Genomic DNA, 14,243 nt, shown 5'->3' on the forward strand with positions numbered 1-14,243 from the left:
TCTGGAACACTCTCCCTCAACACCTCCGCCACTCACCCACACTTAGGCCCAGTGCACGCCAAAACCGCTAGCAGATCCACAAAAACGCTAGTGGTTTTTGGAGCCGATTTCAGAGCGATTCTCAGCATGTTTAGAGGTTTTCTAAACATGCCTAGCAATTTGGGAGCGTTTTTGTGTAGCAGATTACATATATTGTTACAGTAAAGCTGTTACTCAACAGCTTCTGTAACAAAAACACCTGGCAAACTGCTCTGATTTAGCATTTTTCAGAGTGGTTTGCGTTTTTCCAATACTTTATATTGAGGCAGAAATGCCTCTGCAAACCAGAAACATGCAGCAGGTGGCATGTTTACGGTTTGCTACAAATCTCAAACCGCCGGTGTGCACCATCCCATTGAAATACATTAGCCAAGCGTTTTTACAGGCGGATGCGGCCGGCAGATCGCATCCAAAAACGCTCGGGGTGCACTGGGCCTTACTATTTTTAGACTCACGCTGAAAACTCACCTCTTCAGGCAAGCATACTCTCCTACCTAGGACCCCGCCCACTGACCACCATTTCTACCACTCCCTACACAGCTTCCCTTTACCTACGGTCCTATACCTTAAACATTTAGACTGTAAGGCCTTTTGACCAGGGCTCTCTTACCTTTTGTCCCACAATGCTGTGCAATGGGTGTACATACCTCCCACCTCTAATATGTTAGTTGTTATACCCCCCTTGTCTTGTATCAACTGTCGTATTGTATACTTTGTATTGGTATACCCTGTATGCTGTTGTACAGCGCCACAGAAGATGCTGGCGCTTTATAAAATCGATAATAAATGTGGTCTGCTCATTTTCACGATTAAAAAAGGTGAACAGGTAGAAAGCTTGTGTCTTGTGTAACCGGAGGTCTGTGACTGGGTCGGAGGTGGTGGCCCTGTAGACAGGCACTAAGCGAGTCTGCAGGACTGTCTCATTCGTCCTACCTTCACTTATTCTCCAACCCAGCCTGTCCCATCAGTGTCCCTGTACAGCTAGCACAACTCCCTGTGGCCTGCACCTGTGTTGCGGGCTACCATTCTGCATCTTTCAGTCTCCCAGCGAGTGCCGACGTGTGAGGGGTTTCTGTTGATTGACTTCTAGTGCTATAAGGTAAGTGATATGGAGGCTGCCATATTTCCTTATAAACAATACCAATTGCCTGGCAGTGCTCCTCATCCTGTGTCTAATACTTTTAGTCACAGACCCTGAACAAGCATACAGCAGATCAGGTACTCTGAGCCAACTCAGGTTTTACTGCATTAGCCATATGCTTGTTCCAGGGTTTTGGCTCAGATCAGGGCCATTTACAAGATGATAACTATGGCAGCCTCCATATCCCTCTCGCCTCGGGTTCCCTTTAAGACTTGGGACCTGCCCTTAGCTCCACCAAGGTTGATGCAGGTCCTTTCTTTGCAAAGCCAGCTGTTGGGGCCTGACCCACCAATCTTGTGGGTGCATTAAGGGTGTCTGATTACACTGCATGAAAAAAAAAAAAAAAAAAAAAAAAAAAAAAAAAAAAAGGCAGTGGAATTAGAGAAACCCCCAAGAACCTGAAGAATGGCTTTACAATGAGAGGGATGGAGGGAGGATGTGAAAGCCCAAATTCCTGACCGCACTTTTGTCAGTTGGAGCCAGTCTAATGTAAGAGAAGTGCACTGTTTGCCTATCTCTCCAGCAGCCCCTGGTGGTGGGGAGAGGAACGTGCGATGCAACTGTTGATCACCGTTCGTTACTATCCCATTTTCCTGGATGCAGAACACAAATCGTGTTAACATGGTGGCCTTAGAAAACCTTGCGAGACTTGACTAGTCAAGAATAACAAAAATTCTTTGATTAAAGTTCAAAATGTTCATGTGAAACACCCAACACCTTGAAGAGGTATTTGGCGGAATGGGTGGGGTGTGTTTTGTACCCCTGAAGCAATCAGGTACAGCGTGCTGAGAACTCACTTGGTAGTTTCTCCTTTGTTAGCAGTCCGCAGCACGGTTCACACGACATGTTTCCAGAGGATCGGCTGCAAGAGAACGGAACAACAACTTAGGAAAAACAGCACTTAAACACCCCACAACAAACCAATAACCCCTAAATGTTAAAGGACCAATCAAAGCACATCCTTGAATAGTCATTCAAATATCTGAAACATTACCGGACCATTCACAATGTTTTCTGCCTTAAATAACCATTTGTGGGGGGGGGGGGAAGGGAGTCAACAGGCTAGTAAAAAAGAAAAATATAGCTAGAGATGTTAAAGCGCCCCCCTCCCCCCAAATCTGGTGCCATTTTTCACGTGGTACCCAACTACATGTAGTCTACAGCTGTTGGTAGTTTTTAATGACAAATTAAAAGCAATTTGTCATTAAAACAGTTTTTTTCTAAACAATTACATGGTATTGTAAATGGAGAGCATAGGAAGCAGAGAGGGCCTCATTGACCATCTCCAATGATCCTGTCTGATCTCCCACCTACACTAACTCACAAAACATTACCACATGCAATAAAGTAGAAAAAAAAAAAAAAAATTTTGCTCAACATTTTGTGAAATATTTTGTGACTACTAAGATAAATCCCTCCTAGCATGTTCATTCACAAAGAATTCTGCAGCAATTTACAGAGTACATAGTCATGTCTCTCACTGTCCTCAGAGGAGCTCACACCGAGGAGTAGCTAGGGGTGGGCCAGGGGGAAACATGTCCCTGGGCGCAGCACTGAGGGCGCTCAGCATGGCCATTGCACCCCCATGTGCATGAGAGGCGGCTCGCTGGCTGCCTGAAGTGCCCCCGCTTCTCTCCCTTTCTCTGTAGGAGTGCAGAAGCGTTAACAGCATAAAAAGCCGGGCACATCTGGCTATCTAAACAGGGGAAGGGGCACATATGGCTATACATACACAGCATTTGTACATTTGACTCCACCCATGACAAAAACATTCTATATAAAAATACTAAAATAAATGCATGGCCACACCCATTTTGTCCAGGAGAGGGCAGCAGAAAAACAGTCCCCAGGTCAGGTGCTGGAAACCCTAGTTACACCACCGAGTTCACACTCTAAGCCTACCATAGTTAGACTAATGTCCTATATTTCTCCTGCAGCACTTTAGAGTCCATAGTCCTGTCACTTACTGTCCTCAGGAGTGCCATACACATACCTCCCAACTTTGAGATAAGAGAGAGGGACACTTAAGCCACACCCCCAGTCACATGTACCATAAAGATTTCATAAGAATATGCTGTTTTATAATTTAAACCACACTGGTCCTCTCTAGCCTGGTTAATTCTCCTTCATATTAACATTTGAAATTATTATATCAAATTTAAATGACGGGAATAAAGTTTAGAGGCAATTAAACATTTTTTTCAGTAGAGAAATACACGTTTACATAGAAAGAGGGACAAAGTCCTGAAAGAGGGACAAATGAGGAAAGATGGACAGAGCTCCCAAAGAGGGACTGTCCCTCCGAAAGAGGGACAGTTGGGAGCTATGGCCATACAAACTACTGTAACCTCTACTAGTCTTAAGGGGCCCATACACTTAACGATTTTCCCACCGATATACAGCAGATTCAATCACTGACCGACTCTGCTGTGAAATCGTTGCACAAACGCTGACAGAACAATCGATTTCCGTCCAAATGCAATAGTTCCCGTCAATCCGTCCGTGCGGAAGATTTCGCTCGACCGCCGGGTCGGGAGTGCGTCAATAGCGGCATTCAAATGCCCGACATTACCTGCTCCGCCGGCGCGTATCCCCACTGTCCCTCCTCGGCTCCTCCAGCTTCACTGAACTTCCTGTCCCGGCAGGAAGTTCAGTGAAGCTGGAGCCAAGTACGGAGAAGGGACAGCGGAGACCAGGGGACTCGCACCGGTTGGATCAGGTAATGTATGCGGGGCCCCGGGGGGCAGCAGCAGCAGCTCCACAGATTGTGATCGATTTCATGCTGACATCGATTCACAATCTGTTTGCAGTAAAGGCAGCCATACGATCCCTCTCTGATCAGATTCGATCAGAGAGGGATCTATCTGTTGGTCAGTTCTGATGGCAAAATCGACCAGTGTATGGCTACCTTTATATCGCTAAAAAACAATGGGGGGGGGGGGGGGGGTGTAGTCAATTAACTTAACAGGTTTTTTTTAGGATGTGGGAGGAAACAAGAGCACCAGCAGGTAAACTACACAAACACTTGAAGATACAACCTTCATGCAGATAGTGCTGCCCCACATTTCAGCCAGAGTCCCAGCACTGCCAGGTGTGGGTACTATAGCCACTATGCCAGACATTGTCTATGACATGCGGGAGCGTAGCAATAGGGGTTGCACTCACAACTATATCAGGGCCCTTGGGCCAGAGGGCCCTCCCTCAACAGTATTAGCTCTATTGGTCCTGTGTGCAGAATAATGACCTCTATAGAGACATTGAATAGCGGTAATCATTAACAAACTGCTGCTCATCCCCTTCTTGCACCTCTGACACTGTAGTTACCATTGGCAGGTTTTGGTGCGCTGTATCAATTGTTATGTATAGAGTGCTTGGGGGCCCCAATGTAAAACTTGCATCGGGGCCCACAGCTCCTTAGCTACGCCACTGATGACATGTGAAAGGCACCACACCCAATACAAGTTTTGCTGTGAATGCATCCCATACATATAACACCTTGCAGTTGCGTACGTACAAAAAGGGCGCCTGGACAAAAAGGGCGCGGGGTGTAAACTCTAAATAATAATTAATCATTAATAGGGTTTATAAATATAGTGTGCTATATTTCGTTTACAAATAATGTTTAACAAAATTATAAATCATTAAATAATGTCTATGAAATCGGAAATTGTGAAAACGTTAATCTTCCCTGTTTCAAAAGTTAAACTTATAATTACGTTTATAAAAAAACCAATAATATATGTTTAATTGTTATAATTGTATATTATTGTGAATAACCGTCATTTATGGTTTGTTCTTATAATAAAATCTGAAAATATTGTTTATAAAGATGATATAAATATAACTACGTTCGTAATAAGTGTTGTAATACATTAGTAATTATTACTAAAATTTTACTAAAACTATACCTAAGCCTACTCTTACACAGAACCCTACCTGTACCTATCCCTAACCCCTAGACTCCCCTGTTGGTGCCTAAACCTAAGACCCCCCTGTTGGTGCCTAAACCTAAGACCCCCCCCTGTTGGTGCCTAAGTAACCCTCCCTGTACCTACCCCTAACCCCTAGACCCCCCTGTTGGTGCCTAAACCTAAGACCCCCCCTGTTGGTGCCTAAACCTAAGACCCCCCTGTTGGTGCCTAAACCTAAGACCCCCCTGTTGGTGCCTAAACCTAAGACCCCCCTGTTGGTGCCTAAACCTAAGACCCCCCTGTTGGTGCCTAAACCTAAGACCCCCCTGTTGGTGCCTAAACCTAAGACCCCCCTGTTGGTGCCTAAACCTAAGACCCCCCTGTTGGTGCCTAAGTAACCCTCCCTGTACCTACCCCTAACCCCTAGACCCCCCTCTTGGTGCCTAAACCTAAGACCCCCCTGTTGGTGCCTAAACCTAAGACCCCCCTGTTGGTGCCTAAACCTAAGACCCCCCTGTTGGTGCCTAAACCTAAGACCCCCCTGTTAATGCCTAAACCTAAGACCCCCCTGTTAATGCCTAAACCTAAGACCCCCCTGTTGGTGCCTAAACCTAAGACCCCCCTGTTGGTGCCTAAACCTAAGACCCCCCTTTATTATGTGGATAATTATGTTTTACTAATTGTGGATTAAAAAAATATTTTGCAATTTACGTTACGTACTGATCGCTTTATTTTGTGAATAATAATGTTTTACAAACAGTAAGGGATAAAACTTTAAATAATGTTTTAATTATTTAAATAAGATAAATATGTTTAGTATTTTCATAAACGTTATTCGGCACGGGTGCATTTTATAAACGTAAATCACCACAAGTTCAGTTATAAATCATTAAACAGCTCCGGGCGCCGTTTGTAAACTTTATTTAGCTCCTGGCGCCGTTTATAAACTTTATTTAGCTCCGGCGCCCTTTTTTCCTACCCGGCGCCCATTAAACGCTATTTATTATGGGAGTGAATGGCGGCGCCCTTTTTGTCCACTAGCGGCATGCGCCCTTTTTTCCCAGCTCCCTTGCAGTTACCTTTCACAGAAATTCTCAGTAATCAGAGACGGAAACTGGAGCCAAGAATCTGTTGATCGCAGCCCCAGATTTATATGTCCCCTTTGTAGGTCTCTACAGAGCTGATGTTTATGGCCAGAGCTTGTCCCAACCCGGAGTCAGTGCAATGTCTGCCCTGCAGTCACTAACAGTCTGTCCATATGTGCAGGCAGACCACATGCAGCACTCACCCCTTCTGGTGGAGACTCTGGCTGGGAATGGATGTCAGATCTGTGTAGGCTGTATAGCGTCTACTCACTGCAGCTCATTATATAGATGACTGGGTGTGTCCAGCAGCCTCAGGGAGTCCTGCTCTTCTCAGATAGGAGTAACCCTTTCACTGATGTGCTCATTCTCTCATCATCTACCCTGGATAGTGTGCTGGTGAAGGGCACCGCCTCCAACACAGGGGACCAGGAACTGATACTCAGCTCTTCCTGTTTAGTAAAGGCCCATACACACATCCAATTTTTATCTGCAGATGACTGGCCATTTTTACCACTATCATGTAGTATGAGAGAGCATAGCTCCCAACTGTCCCTCTTTTGGAGGGACTGTCCCTCTGTCCCCCTCATTTGTCCCTCTTTCCTCATTTTTCCCTCTTTCTATGTAAATATTTTTATTTCTCAACTCAAAAATGTGTTGATTGTCTATAAACTTTATTTCTTATCCTTAGAATTGATATATTACTAATTTTAAAATGTTAATATGAAGGAAAATGAACCAGGATAGAAAGCGCCAGTATGGTTTGAATTACAAAACAACATATTTTTCTTATGAAATCTTCGTGGTATGCGTGACTAGGGGTGTGACGGGGGTGTGATCAGGGGTGTGGCAGGGGTATGGCTTAAGTGTCCCTCTTTCATCTCAAAAAGTTGGGAGCTATGTGAGAGCTTACCTACACAGTCTGTTCATAGTATTCAGATTCTGTTTGCCCTCGTACTACATGGAGGTGGCAAAATTGGCCAGTCATGGTTAAAATAACTTAGGTCAGTAAAATACCGCATTCAGTATTTTTACACTTTTTTTTCCAAATTCACTAAGATTTCCTGCATGAGGCAGAAGTTTACCGAACAAACATGCTTGAATTCACTAAGCCGTGCTAAGTGTCGCTTACCAGCTGTGGGGCGGGTCAGCGGTGAGGCCCCTGCCTGTGTATATGACATATGAGGGCCCTTTCACACTAGAAGCGCTTTTCTGAGCGTTTTGTGATTGATTAGCGTTTTTTAAAATCGCTCCTATTCACTTTAATTAAAATCGTGGTAAAAATCGTGGAAAAATCACACGATTTTCGCATACGTGATTCCGAAATCGCTGCATTTTTTCCACGATTTTTACCGTGGTTTTAATGACAGTGAATGGGACCGATTTTAAAAAAACGCTAATCAATCGCAAAACACTCAGAAAAGCGCTTCTAGTGTGAATGGGCCCTGAGTGATTCGATCTATGAGTGTTCCCCGACATCCGTTTAGATGTGCTGCAGCCACCAGTTGGCTGATGGTGTAATGGTTAAGGGCTCTGCCTCTGACACAGGAGACCAGGGTTCGAATCTCGGCTCTGCCTGTTCAGTAAGCCAGCACTAATTCAGTAGGAGACCTTTGGCAAGTCTCCCTTACACTGCTACTGCCAATAGAGCGCGCCCTAGTGGCTGCTGCTCTGCTCTGGCGCTTTGAGTCCGCAAGGAGAAAAGCGCAATATAAATGTTATTTGTCTTGTCTTGTCTTGTCACCAGGGGGAGCTCTTCTGTATAACAGTATACAGAAATTCACATCTAAAGGGATGCAGAAATGCCTCATAAAATGTCACCTTTCCCTGCACCACTACAGTGAAGACCCGCCTCCCTTTCCCTGCACTGCTACAGTGAAGACCCTCCTCCCTTTCCCTGCACTGCTACAGTGAAGACCCGCCTCCCTTTCCCTGCACTGCTACAGTGAAGACCCGCCTCCCTTTCCCTGCACCGCTACAGTGAAGACCCGCCTCCCTTTCCCTGCACTGCTACAGTGAAGACCCGCCTCCCTCTCCCTGCACTGCTACAGTGAAGACCCGCCTCCCAGAGTGTCACACCAAATCAGCTTGAGGCCTGGAACCCACTACAAAACGCTATCGCTAATCACAATCGCTAGCGTTTTGTATGATCGGTTGGCAAGCGATTTCATGAGCGTTTTCAGGAGGGAATTTTAAAAAGTGTGTTCAATTTGCCAGCGGTTGTGTAGCGATTAGCGTTTTTAATTCTGATTGGTCCTTTCAATTAATTTTCATTTTGTTACAGTGTGCAGTAACTTCAAAACGCTAGCAAAATCGTTCTGTGCAGGTTTTGATGAACGATTACGCCAGCGATTATATACTTTACATTGCAGAAACACTAACCCTAATCGCTAACGCTAAACGCGAAAAATGCTGCATGTCCTAGTCACAGGAGCCCTCAGTGGCTGACCGCACTTAGCCTTCTAAACGGTGCCAGCGCACAGATCGTGCGAACTCTGGTCGCAGTCAATGCGCAGGAACCGTTAAGAATTAGCCGCAGACAACTCAGAAGGGAGCCTGTGAGACACGGGTGATTACAACGTCACCTACTGGTTCAGAGTAAACTGCCACCACCGCGGTTACTATGGGACCGTGGGGCCCACTAACTGACTGACTAATCCTGCGAATAAAACGGTTAAACACACGATATTCTGTCTAGCCAACAACAAACAAACAGTAGCGTATCTTCAGAGACCCGGGATCATTTCTGTGTGTGCTGATAAGCAGGGTAGCGAAACAGTGAATGACTTGGGAAAAGTCGTTTATTCACGCAATATAAATAATTAATATATACAGACAATTATGAAAATCAACAATTATGAAAACAGTAATAGCCAGTATGAAAAATAAAAGAAGGGAGAAAAATACTTAGTTCCTGGAAAGATGTCCTTATTGTGGGAAGAATCATAAAGTCCTTGGTTTCAAAGTCCAGAGTTCAGAGTTCAGACCAGGTGGATACCAGCATATCCTCAAGCTGGCATCTGATGAGTGCAAGATGGTTCAGTGTGGAGGACCCTGAGTTTTGGCTCCTCTCCCATTCTTATGCCCCTGATTCAGTAGGAGGAAGTGAGGGCGGGCCCACACACCCCCTTAGAACATGAGATGAGTCCTGCCCTTGTCCTGGAGACCAGAAATCATGCCTGAACCATATATGGGCTCTATCTCACAGAACCGTACAGGTCAGGGCAGATTTACTAATATTTTCAGGTCTGCCTCGATGTACCCAGCAGTCTGATACCAAACATGAGGGGTGGGACCCCTGTGGTACCATTAGGGCACTGTTGAACTGCCTAACGGGCAGTCTTTACCTCAGAAGGTTCTGAAATGTGCTCAGAACCAACGCCGGGCAGGGCCCTACCTGCTCTGTTAGTTTGGAGGGTCTGCCAGCCTGGCAACACAGAAAATATGATACATATAGCAGTTTATGGAATATGAGAGACCCCTGGGATTTATACCAGGTCATTCCCAGGCAAAGGTTCTTTGAAGTTGGCAGCAGCAAGCCACATGTCGGCTCCCTGCTGGGAAAAGGAGTCGGAGTGTCTGAGTTCCCTCACTCTAAATTGGTTCTGTCATGGTGTTTGTCACCTTATACCTGATGGATGGGCCATCAGCACAGCTTGAAGCCAGGGACTCTCTGGGCCCAGGCTCATTAGCATATCAAAAGGGCCAACCAGCATTTAAGGTGATGCTATTCCTCGGCTAAGAAAGGACTGCAGACCTCCTACACAATAAATCCAGATTGTACCGTTTTGAAGCGCAATCGATGCAGGAATCGAGTGCGATCATTCTTTTCTTCACGGGCGGTTCCAGGACGCGCCTGCGTCCCCGCAATCGTCCGTGACAGCCCCCCCCCTTGTCCGTGGCTTAGCCACTCATCCGCAAGATGTGTGGCGGCGCCGCTAACCTGGCTGACGGGCCTCGAGTTGCCGGTACGGCGGGAAAACCTATTGGAGCCTGTGGCTCGGTTCCCCTGGACCGGTCGCGGTCTGCTACCCTCAGGGTTGACCCAACATGGACCGTTCTGGACAGGGCGTTTGCGCCACTGCAGTCGGACGTGGTGTCTGCCGGGACTGCGGACAACGGGCAGTGGGTTGGTTAGGTCAACAGCCAGCCCACGCAGGGTTCCCCTGCTGAGTGGCTGTGGACCTAAGGGAACCCCGCGGGAATCCCTGGACCTTCCCAGCTCCTGACAGATGGCACATGCCCTGCAGTAGTTGGCTACATCCCTGTTCATCCGGGGCCAATAAAACTGTTTCCGAATACCGGCGAGTGTCTTGCGGACACCCGAGTGCCCGGTCAGAGGATTACCATGTGCGGATTTCAGCACATGTCCCCTAAACGCACTCGGGACCACAAGCCACTTGGTATCCGCGTGGGATCTACCTGTAGGGGGCTGTACAGACTCACTGTACAGTCTCCCACCTTCCCAGTACACCTTGAAAGCGGCCCCGTCTGCGAGGGGCTCAGCGGCTTGCTGCCTGAGCACCTCCAGGCTTGGGTCACTTTGTAGTGCGGCTGAGAATATGGCGCTGTCAGTTTCAGCCAACTGGCTCATGTCACACGAGGCCAGCGGCTGAAAGGTCTCATCCCTGTGGTCAGAGGAGGGGGAGGAGGCCGGAACCCCCTCCACCTGTCCTGAGCTCGGGTTCTGAGCAGTGCAGCTGCGCGGTACTGCTAGCACCGGTACACTGTCAGAATGGCACAGACGGACATTACTCAAATCATCATTGCATGCAGTAATGACATTGACAGGTATAGACATTTTTTCATTACAGACAGGTTGTACAGTAAACTCAGGTACAGTTACAGCATCATCACAACAGACAGTCTGTAGATCAAACTCAGGTGCCTTTGAAGCAGGCACTATTGAACCTGGTACCCTTGAACTGGGCACATTCAACCCACCTCCCCCTGGTGCTCCCCCAAGTGTATAAAGTACCTGGTGGTGGGTGGAGAGTCCGTCTCCTTCCGTGAGCGACAAGGCGGTCGTGGCAGGTTCATAGTAGGACACAAGCTTGCCCAAATCAGTCCCTAGCAACACAGGGACTGGGAGATCCTTCATAACCCCAACAACCCTTTCGTGGACCCCTCCCACTCCCCAATCCAGCTTCACTCTTGCGTGGGCTATGTGGAAAAGGGTGCCCTCTACTCCAGTAAGGGCAAGGGATCGGCTGGAGCTGATGCTCTCCTTTGGCACAAGATGTGAGTGAACTAACGTGATGTCAGCTCCGGTGTCTCGAAATCCGGTGACAACTTTGCCGTTCACTCTAACAAGTTGCTGCTGGTCGGTTCGGTCGCGGATTTCCTTTCCGCGTGCAAACAGGACAAAATCTGACGATCCAGGCTGTGGTTCGCTGGCGGGCTGCCTCTGCTGTGGGTGAGGTGCAGGTGATGCAGATGATCCAGGTGCTGGTGGTGTCTGTCTCCGCTCCGGACAGTCGAATTTCATGTGTCCGGGCTGGCGGCAGTAGTGACAGGTGACCTCTCCAGGCGCTGCAGGCCTGGGTGCAGCAGCTGCGCTGGGTGGCCTCTGTGGCGGACGGCTCACAGGGGCAGGAGAGTCTGCCAGAGTATTGGGCTGACCTCCTCTCCAGCTGGATGGGACAGTTCTGCGGGTATCAGCCACCCGGGTAGTTGCAAAAGTCTCAGCAAGGTCTGCAGCGACAGTGGCTGAAGCCGGCCTGCGTTCTAACACAAACTGTCGTACATCAGCAGGGCAAATGTTCAGAAATTGTTCCAGGACTATCAAGTCCTCCAGGACGCCATAAGACCCTTTGGTGAGGCCTAGTGTCCACTGGCGGAGTGTGGTGAGCAAGCTGCTGGCCACATCTCGGTACGAATCAGAAGGCTTTTTCTGCCAGGCCCTGAACTTTTTCCGATAGGCTTCTGGCGTCAGCTGGTACTTAGTAATGATAGCGTCTTTTATAGCAGCATAATCATTATCCTTCTCCGCAGGCAATTCTGCGAAGGCATCAAGCGCTTTGTAGCGCAGCAAAGGTGTCAGATGTCTGGCCCACTGGTCTTGGGACAGACGATACTGACGGCATGCTTTTTCAAAAGACCGCAAACAGGAAAATTGTAATACTCACCTAAAGGTAATTTTCCTTTCCTGGTGTTTCTCCATGGCAGCATACTAATGGGTAAAGTCCCGCCCCCTTTACCCCTTGTAGGACGTCCAAAGATGTTAAAAGCCCTCCCCATGCTCCTACCAGTATTCTTAGTGTTTATTACGAGCCGAAAGCATAGGGTGGGCCCGTATGCTGCCATGGAGAAACACCAGGAAAGGAAAATTACCTTTAGGTGAGTATTACAATTTTCCTGTTTCCCTGGTGTTTTCCATGGCAGCATACTAATGGGCCTTAACTAGTATAAATAAGAAGGGTGGGACTGATATGCCAAGAAAATTCAATTTTTAATGAACAGAAATTTATAGTACAAACAAATTAAATTGCAGAAGGTACAGTGGAGGAAATCACAGCTTTTCCAAAGTCCACTGACGTAAGCAGTGCAGGGTCTACACAATAATGCTTTATGAATGTATGACCCGATGCCCAATTTGCTGCCTTACACACATTCTGTAAAGATACTCTGCCTAAGGAAGCCCATGAAGACGATAGACTTCTCGTCGTATGAGCTCCGAAGTCCTGTGGTGGCTGTAAGCCATTGGCTTTGTATGCCAGTTGAATTATATCTACCACCCATCTTGCTAACGTTCTGGTGGAGGCTGATTTGCCTTTTCTGTACCCTGAAGGTACTATGAATAAGCATTCTGAGTCTCTAAACGATTCTGTTAATTGGAGATAAGTTTTGATTACCGAAGGAAGATCCAAAGGGTGTATTCTTGTGGAATCTGACTGCATTCTGAAGCTTGGAAGGACCCACTCCTGGTTGAGGTGAAACATGGATGTAACTTTTGGTAAAAAAGATTGCATTGGGTACAGGACCAGTCTATCGTCATATATGACTAGATGCGGCTCCTTGCAGCCTAGGGCCTGAATTTCTGAAATTCTTCTTCCTGACGTGATAGCTATTAGAAAAACAGCTTTTTTTGACATATTTTGAATGGAGATATTTTCTGGAGCCATTGATTGATGGAACGCTAAGAAATCTAGCACCATCGGGAGATCCCATTTAGGAAAACGTGTTTTAAACGGTGGTTTTAACTTAATAGCTGCCTTAAAAAACTGTATTATCAATGGATTGGAAGCCCATGCGGTTCCTGAAATGGAAGAAATAGCAGAGACTTGTCCCTTTAGGGTAGAATATGCTAAACCCATCTGGAGTCCTCTTTGTAGGAAGGATAATAACTGGGCTACTGAAAAGTTGTTTACTGAAAAATCTGATCTCTTCGCAAAGATCGAAAAGGCTTTCCATATTCTACTGTATGAATTTCTTGTATTATCCTTTCTTGCTGAAACTAATGTTTCCACCACATCTTCTGTACAACCTTCCTTTCTTAATCTGCGCTTCTCAAATTCCACCCCATCAAGTGAAGACGCCGAGGATTGTGATGTGATATCGAGCCTTGAGTCAGCAGATCTGGTATCTGTGGGAGTGGGATCGGGTCTTGAGTGCTGAGTTGCATCAGGAGTGAAAACCACGGCCTCCTGGGCCACCAGGGCAGAACCGCCACACACGAGGCCTTCGACAACTTTAGCTTGGTCAGAAATCTGTATATTAAGGGAACTGGCGGGAAGGCATACATCAACTTGAATTCCCATGGCTGGATCAGAGCATCTACTGCCCATGCTTCCGGATCTGGAAATCTGGAGCAATACTTCTTCACTTTGCAATTTTTGTTCGAGGCAAACAGATCTACCTCTGGAAGACCCCACTTCTCCACTAACATCATGAAGGCTGACTGATGGAGAGACCACTCTGTATTGTTGAACAAGTTTCTCGATAGATAATCCGCTTGCTGATTCTGACTGCCTGGAAGATATAGGGCTGAAATGTTCAACAGAAATTCCTCCGCCAACTCCATAATTGGAGAAACTTCTTTCAAAAGACTCTTGCTGTGTGTTCCCCCTT

General features: G+C 46.9%; 1 protein-coding gene across 2 annotated transcripts in view; it reads right to left on the reverse strand.

The window, feature by feature from the left end:
* LOC137560948 (von Willebrand factor A domain-containing protein 5A-like) overlaps positions 1-6,449 on the reverse strand; it is a 57,251-nt gene extending 50,802 nt beyond the window's left edge. For both annotated transcript variants that reach the window (XM_068272146.1, XM_068272140.1), the window contains exons 1-2: positions 6,380-6,449; positions 1,978-2,042 (exon numbers count right to left, since the gene is read on the reverse strand). In XM_068272146.1, coding sequence (XP_068128247.1) covers positions 1,978-2,026 — 49 coding nt within the window. In that variant the 5' untranslated portion in view covers positions 2,027-2,042; positions 6,380-6,449. The remainder of the gene's footprint in view (positions 1-1,977; positions 2,043-6,379) is intronic.
* Positions 6,450-14,243: the final 7,794 nt, after the last annotated feature.

This window comes from Hyperolius riggenbachi, chromosome 1 (assembly GCF_040937935.1).
Source record: "Hyperolius riggenbachi isolate aHypRig1 chromosome 1, aHypRig1.pri, whole genome shotgun sequence".
Classification (NCBI taxonomy): Eukaryota; Metazoa; Chordata; class Amphibia; order Anura; family Hyperoliidae; genus Hyperolius; species Hyperolius riggenbachi.